Here is an 8,720-nt window from a genome sequence, read left to right as displayed (position 1 = left end):
CATTTACATTTCAAATACTATCCCAAAAGTCCCCCATACTCCCACTCCCCCACCCACCCACTCCCACTTCTTGGCCCTGGCGTTCCCCTGTACTGAGGGAGGCATATAAAGTTTGCAAGACCAAGGGACCTCTCTTCCCAATGATGGCCGACTAGGCCATCTTCTGCTACATATGCAGCTAGAGACATGAGCTCCGGGGGTACATTTCTAATGAGTGGTCTAGAAAACAGTAAGGTCTTTGATTGATCCACTATCTTAACAAATGTCACCCTTTCTTACTTTACCTTCGCTATATGTTCCAGCCATCGGCCTAGTGCGATAAACACAAACAGCATAGGAGGTGTATCAAAGAAGGTAATGGGGTTCACTTTGGCTCTCTCAAACATTGCAACCAGAAGAATAACCAGAGAGTAGGCAAATGCGATGGTGGTTGCCAGCACAATCAGCACATCCATGTTTGCTGTCTTATGCTTCAGTGCTTTGTAAGCCTGAATGTAGAAGTACCAGCCGCCACAAAACTGTAACAGAAGAGTAAATATGACTGAGTCTTTCTAAACCCGAAATTCAGATGTACACCTAAGTGAACTTAGCATAAATTATGGATGTTTACCTCCTTTGCTTTTTAACTAGTCCATAAACACTGTTATAGAGCCTCATATGTAAGCCCAGGTTGGCCTTGAACTTGACAAGATCTTGAGGTTACAGGCATGCACCTACCTGGCTATAAGGGGGAGATTTTGAGCAGGAACAAGTTTGCATTTAAGCAGAGGTATGTACAGAAGGGCTTCAAGTTGCTGTGCAAAACACCAAGGGACATCATCCATAATCCAGCAGACACTTCATACCATAAAAATGCCAGACAGCTGTTGCAAGTTTTCTTTTCCTTTCTTTTTCTCTTTTGGTTTTTGAGACAGGGTTTCTCTGTGTAGTGCTGGCTGTCCTGAAACTCTCTCTATGGACCAGGCTGGCCTTGAACTCATAGAGACCCATCTGCCTCTAGCTCCACATTTTCCTTTTTGATTCTAGCTTGAACAAGTAAACTAGGGAGATAATTTAGACATTTTGGAAAGTTTATTTTAATATATAAAACCTAGCCCTTTTCCAAACGTCAATCACAAGCCACAGATTCTGGTGGGAAGTGTAACAGGAAAGCTTGTCTTCCATTAGTACAACTGGCATTAAGTAACTGTCAAGCCAGGTGTGGTGGTGCACGCCTTTAATCCCAGCACTTGGGAGGCAGAGGCAGGCAGATTTCTGAGTTCGAGGCCAGCCTGGTCTACAGAGTGAGTTCCAGGACAGCCAGGACTACACAGAAAAACCCTGTCTCAGAAAAAAAACCAAAACTGTTAGTACTACTGTCTTTTGCTTTGGTGGTACTGGTCTTGAACCCAGGGCTCTTGGTATACTAGACAAGTAATCTACCACTGAACTACACCCTCAGCCCTCACTTTTAAACCTTTAATGAAGACCAAATAATATACTTGATAATGTCACTTGCCTGTACAGGTAGACACAATAAAAGGGACAACAAATTCATAATGGACAGTCCTGGCAGGATCTGACGCTCCAGAAACATAGCAGAATGCATGTTGATCATTTCTTCATTACTCATGTTCTGATTATGGTGAAGAGTTGCAAGGTGGTGATCCATAACCATCATATAGACCATCAGTCCCATTACAGGGATACAGAAAAACAGGCTCACCAGGAAAGACCCTCTCCATCTTAAGTGGATAATAGTTTAAGAGAAAAAAAACAACCATTTTAGTTAGTGAGTACCTAAAAGTTAAATATTCTATGAACTATAGAGAAACCATCTCACTCAGGGTAAGAAGATAGCATGTGATTGGAGCAATGGCTTTGCAGTTACAAGCTCCTACTGCTGTTTCAGAGGACCCAAGTTTAGTTCCCAGCACGCACATCAGCTCACAAACCCCCATAACTCCAATACCAGCAGATCCAACACCCTCTTCTGACCTCCACAGTCTCCTGCATACATGTGATAGCCACTCACATACACATACACAGAAAATTGAAAACATAAAAGTAAATCTTAAAAAAATGCCATAGTAAAAATTGATATGCTTGCAGGATATTAAAATTCTAAAAGGCTAAAAAATGCTATAGTACAAATTGACATGCTAACAGGATGTTAAATTTCTAAAAGGAGTTGAAATGTTTTTATTGATAACCCCAAAGTACTTACTGTTTTATTTCTCGTTTATGATCTAAGTGGTTGGCTGATCGATCTTTCTTGACCAAAGAAGCTTCAAAACCTAAGCTCTGAGGAAATTCATGAAAAAAAAAAAAAGGTCATTTCACTCAATGCCATGCTGCTATTACTTAGAATGACTCAGTTCAATTCCTGAGGAAGTGTCATTCTGGGGAAGGAAAGCATGAAGCTGTCCAGAGCGTTCTACCCTTGACTAATCTGGTTTCTAATTTTGCAATGAAATTAATTGATTCTAGCTACTGTCTATTCTGCTGCTCTTAAACTCCCAATTTCACTGAGCGCAGAAACCTTTTTCACCGACAGTGCACAAACTCTAGCACTATATTAAATACATTGTTCAAGGCCTTGCCTACATAGCCTGTAGGCAAAGCCTTGAACACTTTGTTCCACTGTAAAAAGAACATGAACAAAAGCCCTTTTCCCCAACATAGCTAAGTATAAAAAGAGAACTACACCTTAGTAAGATGTACATGGGCACAGACAGTTCTGCAATTGAAAACACCAGTCTCAACTGCTAGGGAAATGACTGCCGTCTTCTAGTAGTTGACAATGTAACATGGTCAAAGTGACCCGCATCAAGTTTCATAGAACCCCCCAAAATAGCTTCTCAAGTTGTTTTACCTCTGAAATAGACGGCAGCCCTGTTCTGAGAATCTAAAACTGAAGCTTGGCAACATATCTGTGTACCTGCTGAAGGTGACTAGGGTAGATACTCAGTAATAGCAGCTTCACAGATATCAATGGTATAGCTGCCTAAACTAATAATAGGATACTACCTGAACTATAGTACACTGTCTTATCATCAGAACATCAATTTCATAGCACACTGAAAGTATATAATACAAATATGCATAATATAAATATAAAATACATATATACATATACACATACACACACACACACACACACACACACACACACATATATATATATATATATACACATACATATTACTGCTTAAGATACACAGAAGAACACGGGATAAATTTAGCACAAAGAAAAGGGTTGCATTTGGGCTAAAGAGATGGCTCAGCGTGTAAGAGCACTGAGGTCCTGAGTTCAATTCCCAGCAACCACATGGTGGCTCACAACCATCTGTAATGGGATCTGATGCCCCCTCCTGGTGTGTCTGAAGACAGCTACAGTGTACTTACATACATTAAATAAATAAATAAATCTTTAAAAAGAAAAGGGTTACATTTAACTTGAAAGTGTTTGTTTTCTTTTGTTCTGCTTTGCTTTAACAAACCATAACACATCTAGCATGATACTTTACTTTTATAGTGATTAGCTTGATTCTTTCTTATAAATTGCACTTTATATCCGTTTCCTAAATAAGTAATTGATAGTTCCAGCTTAGGTCTGCTCATGATTTAATAGCACAAATATGCATCTAAGTTTCCTGATGAAGGCCATGGGGGTTGGGAGTAACAAAAGCAGACACACACTAATGTTCTTATGTGGAATAGTCAAAGGGGTTACAGTCTTTTCAATGTCTCTATCTAATGTAAACCAGATGTGATTCCAGAAGGTGGCTGACTGGAAAGGTGTAACAGAAAAGCAAAGTCAAGACTTACTCCGATGGTATGGATAATATCTCTGGGACCAATAATTTCTGGATCATATTTAATATGTGCTTTGTTAGTTGCCAGGGCCACAGAGCAGTAGAAGATCCCTTTGTGTTTTGTGAGTGTTGATTCAATTTTATGGACACAGGAAGCACACGTCATTCCTCTCACCTGTTAAAAACAAAGCCCTTGTTATTAAAAATATCCCTTTTCTTCTATGAAAATTTAGTACTTCTAACTAAAAGGACTATCATAGCACAGGATTGCCTTACAAGGTTTTATCTGTGCAATAAGTATACTTTTGATATGATTATTAAAATTCTGATTTTATGAGGGGGTACCACCTCTGATGGAGCTGGGGGTTCTCAGAATAATGAAAAAGATCCAGAATTGGTTCTGAAGAGAACTGGACTAAATTAGGCATATACTAAAACCCATGGCATGGCATATTTTCAGTGAATGGATTATGTAGTGTATGAGTTATATCTTATCTTGATAAAATTTAACAAAGAAAAAAGAATTCTATTTTCTGTTGTGTACATGTATGTGTCAATGTATATGATCATGTGTGGGGATTTGTATGTGTGTGCACCCATATACACGAGTGTGGGGGGGGGCAAGAGGCTGAAGTTCGATATTTTCCTTAATTGCTCTAGTTTATTTCCTGAGATGACTGAAGCAGCTTCTCTAGCTGAACACAAAGCTCGTTCTTTTCTGGCTTCCAAGAGCCAAGTGTGCACATAAATTAGCTGGTGAGCCATTTATCTCTCCAGCCCATTTAAAATATTTGAAATAAATAAGGGCTAGAGAGATGGCTCAGGAGTTAAACAGCACTTGCTGTTCTTACAGGGGACCAAGTGGCTTGACTCACAATTGCCTGTAAGTCCTGCTCCAAGGAATCTGACATCCTCTTCACACACATATGTGTAAATAAAAATACTTTAAATAAACTAAAAAGATAAGTAAATACCTCTCAAATTCCTCCATAAAAGAAAAAAAAATTTAAAAACACTGTCTTAATCAATTTGTTTTTCCAGGAAGCATTTATTCAAAACCAAGTAAGGTGATTCTTGATAAAAAACCAGCCAGCTGTGTACTACCAATTGCATTCCCTTCCTTTCCTCTCCGCTCTGTGGGAGTGAATCATGGAAAAAAGCAACTGTGTGGCCACTAGCTCTCCCAGAACAAAGAGTCTATTCAGAGCCTGGATTCTAGAAAGCTTATCATTTCTCCTGTAGATAATTCTTGGAAATATCCCATGCAAGAATGTAGTTTAATGAGTGCAAAAAGCCTCCTTCCTGGAAAACAGTTCTTAGCGAGTAATGGTGTCATTATTTCAGGGAGTAGNCACAAGCTCTCAGTCCCAACCAGAATGCTATCCCCAATTAATAATCATTCCCAAAGGAAAAACGAGTTTCTCTAAAAGTCTTGCTGAATATAAACCCCACTTAAGCACAGACCCCCAGGCCGTCACAAAATTAACTCAAAAGTAGTTTTGGACGTTGGTTGTCTCAGATTGCTTTGGCCATTTTTTTTTTTAACCTTACTGCTTTTTTTTTTCCAGTATATTATGGTTTCCGATTTTATGGTTTGTGTGTGTGTGTGTGTATGTCTGTGTGTCTGTCTGTGAACATGTGTATGCCTTTCTCATGTGCTTTCTTAGTTTCTTTTTTGTTAGTTTGTTCATTTTGCTTTATCCTTGTTTGTCTATCTTCTCTATTTGCCTGTCTGTTTTCTTCCCCCTCCTGACTCCCCCAGCTCCCTCTCCCCCCTGCTGAGAGCAGGAGAGATTTATTGGGGGTCAGTCATCACTTGGATGCCAGAGGGTATTAAGCAGAGGAGGGAGCTGAGGCAAGAACAGGGCTTGTTGCCATAGGGCTGTGCCAGAATCTGAAACTGATTCTGTGACCGGTGTACCCAGTGCAGGTATGGGGAATTTCCCTGCTCAGTGCAATCACAGGCAACTTCCTAAGGGTGCACAGATCAAACAAACCCTGTCAGAGCAGAGACCAGGGAGCTTTGGGTGCCTCTCTGTTTTCTTAAGAGAGAGAAAGGAGCTGGAAGAGTGGGGAGGCTCTGGGAGGAAATGAGGGAGGGAAACCATAATCAGAATATATAGTATGAAAATGACTATTTTCAAGAAAAAATAAATACACTTTATTTTTAACCCATTAGTTCTTTGAGAATTTATACAACATATTTGAACATATTAACCCTCTCTTCCACAACTCTTCTTATATCCACACCCTCTTCCCTACCCTACTTTTTGTGTCCTCTGTTTTCTTTAAACCCATCAGGTTCAATTTCTCTTCTTTACACTGGAGTACACAGTTGTTTTATCTTTGTCTTTTATTCCCCTCCCTTCCTTTTTCTTAAGAGTGTGTTTCCCTATGTACTCCACGATGACCTCAAACTCCCAGGAATCCTGCCTCTGCCTCCTAAATGTTGAGATTATGAGCATGAACCACCACACCCCACTCTTTTTAGTGCATTTATTTACATGTGCTGTTCAGAGGAGGCTTTCCGCAGTCAGTCTCTACTTCACCCTGTGGGTCACAAAAGCCTAAACTTATCAGCAAGCACCTTTACTGCATGAGCCATCTTGCAAGCCCCACCCCCTTTTTAGTCTTTAAAAAGATAATACTTCCATTTTATGCTTGAAGAGTACCTATCTTCATGTTTCCTTCATATGCCCAATTTTCCAAGTTTTCTGTGCAGGCCTCTCCAAGTTTCTGTTGGAAGTTTAGTAAACATACAAAAGTTCCTACTTACAACAAGTTCCAAGATGCCGTTGCCTTCCCCAGCATTTTCCATCACCATAGCTCCAAATCCAAGCTCTCGAATAAACTCTGCTATCACTCGGGGTTGGATAACAGCTGGGTTATATCTTACTTCCGCCTTGCCAGCCATTAGGGCTACAAGTACAGAATATATTCCTGGGAACATCGGTAAGAAAAACAAAGTAGGTTTTAGGCTTTATAAAAAAAAAAAAAAGAATAATGCTAAAACTACTTTTCATATTTTTCACTTAACTGCAAAAGTATGAAAGAGAAGTTGCCAAAATTTACTAATCAACTTTTTATACAAGTCTTAAACCCAAACAATTTAAAAACTGTTTTAAAAAGTGGCCTTAGTACCTTAAACTTATTATACAAAATTTTAATTATATATTTGTAAAAGGGGCAATATTACCATCTTCATGTGCCTTCACTAAGCTTAAACAATTATTATCAACAACATCTGACTCAGCTGTTTGTGTTTAAGGCAGGGGCTCAGTATGCAGCCTTAACTGGCATGGAAACTGCTAAGCAATTGAGGCCGGCCTTGAAGTAGAACTCACAGAGAACTCTGCTTGCCTTTGTTTCCCGGGTGCTAGGATTTAAGATATGCACCAGTATATTTGGCTCATCTTTTTATATTTTTTTCTAAGAGACAGAATCTTGCTGTTACTCAGGCTAACAAAGAACTCCTAGATACAAGCTACCTTCCTGCCTCCCAAATGGCTACAGCAACTGGGTCTTATTTATCTAAAAATTCTTACTGAGTCTACTCCCTTCCCTCTACCCAGATGATGTTGAAGCAAATCCCAAACATCTTATCACTCTGTGTGCAAATTTTTAAATATGCATCTCCAAAAGATAGACTTCTTACAAACTCAAAATCGTAGAACATTTGCTTAATATGAGTGAGCATAAACATCATTTTCACATCCAAAACCATATTCTTAAACTAGGATCCAAATAAGATCTATATATTACAATGAGACAAATTTCTATATTGAAGAAAGAAAACACTTTTAGAAACTAAAAAAAAAAAAAAAAAAAAAAAAAAAAACCTGGACTGGGCTGTAGCTCAGTTGGGAGACTGCTTGCCTAGAACACGAGACCCTGAGTTTCATCCCAGCATCCCATAAAAAAGATCACAGTGGTACACACCTGTGATCCTAGTACTCAGGAGGTAAAAGTAGGAGAATCAGGAGTTCATGACTATCTTTGGCTACATAAAGCATTTGAGGCCAGCCTGATCTACATGAGATCCTGTCTGAAAAACCAAAACCAAAACAAAACAAAACACCAATTCCCTTTCTAAGAGAAGCCATTGTAATTAGTCAAGAATCTAAAACTATACCAATATACACATCATAGTATTGTCAAATGACAGTCATTTAAAAATTCTCAAGTTTTACTATCTCATATTAACCTCAAAAGGTACAACATAACTTCTTTATAATGTAAATAAGTTCACTTCAAAAAGAAATGTTGTTTCAGATTCAAACTTTTGTTAATAATTTCTACTTCTCTAGGCCAGCTATAGCTATGACTGCCAGGAATATAATTAACAGCACACAACAAAAAATGGCTCTCTCTAGGAATCTATGGAACTTGGAAGATACCTAAGAAATTAGGACCAAGAATTCATAGGTCTAGGTCCAGCTCTTTGGTTGGCAGTTCAGTATCTAAGATACAGGGGTGGGGTGAGGAGGTGGGGGAAATGGTCCCACCCTCTCAGAGAAGGAGAGGGGGAGGGACTTGTAAGGGGGAGATCAGGAGTGGAGCAGTAATAAGGATATAAAGTGGATTAATTAATTAATTAGTTAGTTAGTTAATGGGAAAAATAAACAAAAGGATCCATAGGTTGGCTCTGAAGTCTGATCAGTTCAAAGAAAGTGTTAGTATAAAGAGATCTGTAGGACCAGGTGTGGTGGCACACCTTTACCCCTCCACACTCAGAAGGCAGAGAAAAGTAGATCTTTGTGAGTTCAAGGCCAGCCTGGTCTACAGATCGAGTTCTAGGACAGCCAGGGCTACACAGAGAAACCCTGTCTTGAAAAACCAAAATATGAGAAAGAGGGAGAGAGAGAGAGAAAGAGGGAGAGAGAGAGAGAGAGAGAGAGAGAGAGAGAGAGAGAGAGAGAGAGA

General features: G+C 39.3%; 1 protein-coding gene across 2 annotated transcripts in view; it reads right to left on the bottom strand.

Moving 5' to 3' along the window:
- Positions 1-8,720, bottom strand: part of Atp7a (ATPase copper transporting alpha) — a 102,206-nt gene that overhangs the window by 30,576 nt on the left and 62,910 nt on the right. For both annotated transcript variants that reach the window (XM_021153344.2, XM_029473176.1), the window contains exons 6-10: positions 6,574-6,737; positions 3,811-3,972; positions 2,207-2,283; positions 1,499-1,724; positions 285-518 (exon numbers count right to left, since the gene is read on the bottom strand). In XM_021153344.2, coding sequence (XP_021009003.1) covers positions 285-518; positions 1,499-1,724; positions 2,207-2,283; positions 3,811-3,972; positions 6,574-6,737 — 863 coding nt within the window. The remainder of the gene's footprint in view (positions 1-284; positions 519-1,498; positions 1,725-2,206; positions 2,284-3,810; positions 3,973-6,573; positions 6,738-8,720) is intronic.

This window comes from Mus caroli, chromosome X (genome assembly GCF_900094665.2).
Source record: "Mus caroli chromosome X, CAROLI_EIJ_v1.1, whole genome shotgun sequence".
Taxonomy (NCBI): Eukaryota; Metazoa; Chordata; class Mammalia; order Rodentia; family Muridae; genus Mus; species Mus caroli.
The sequence above is the reverse complement of the archived record's forward strand: the minus strand, read 5'-3'. Positions and strand labels throughout refer to the sequence as shown.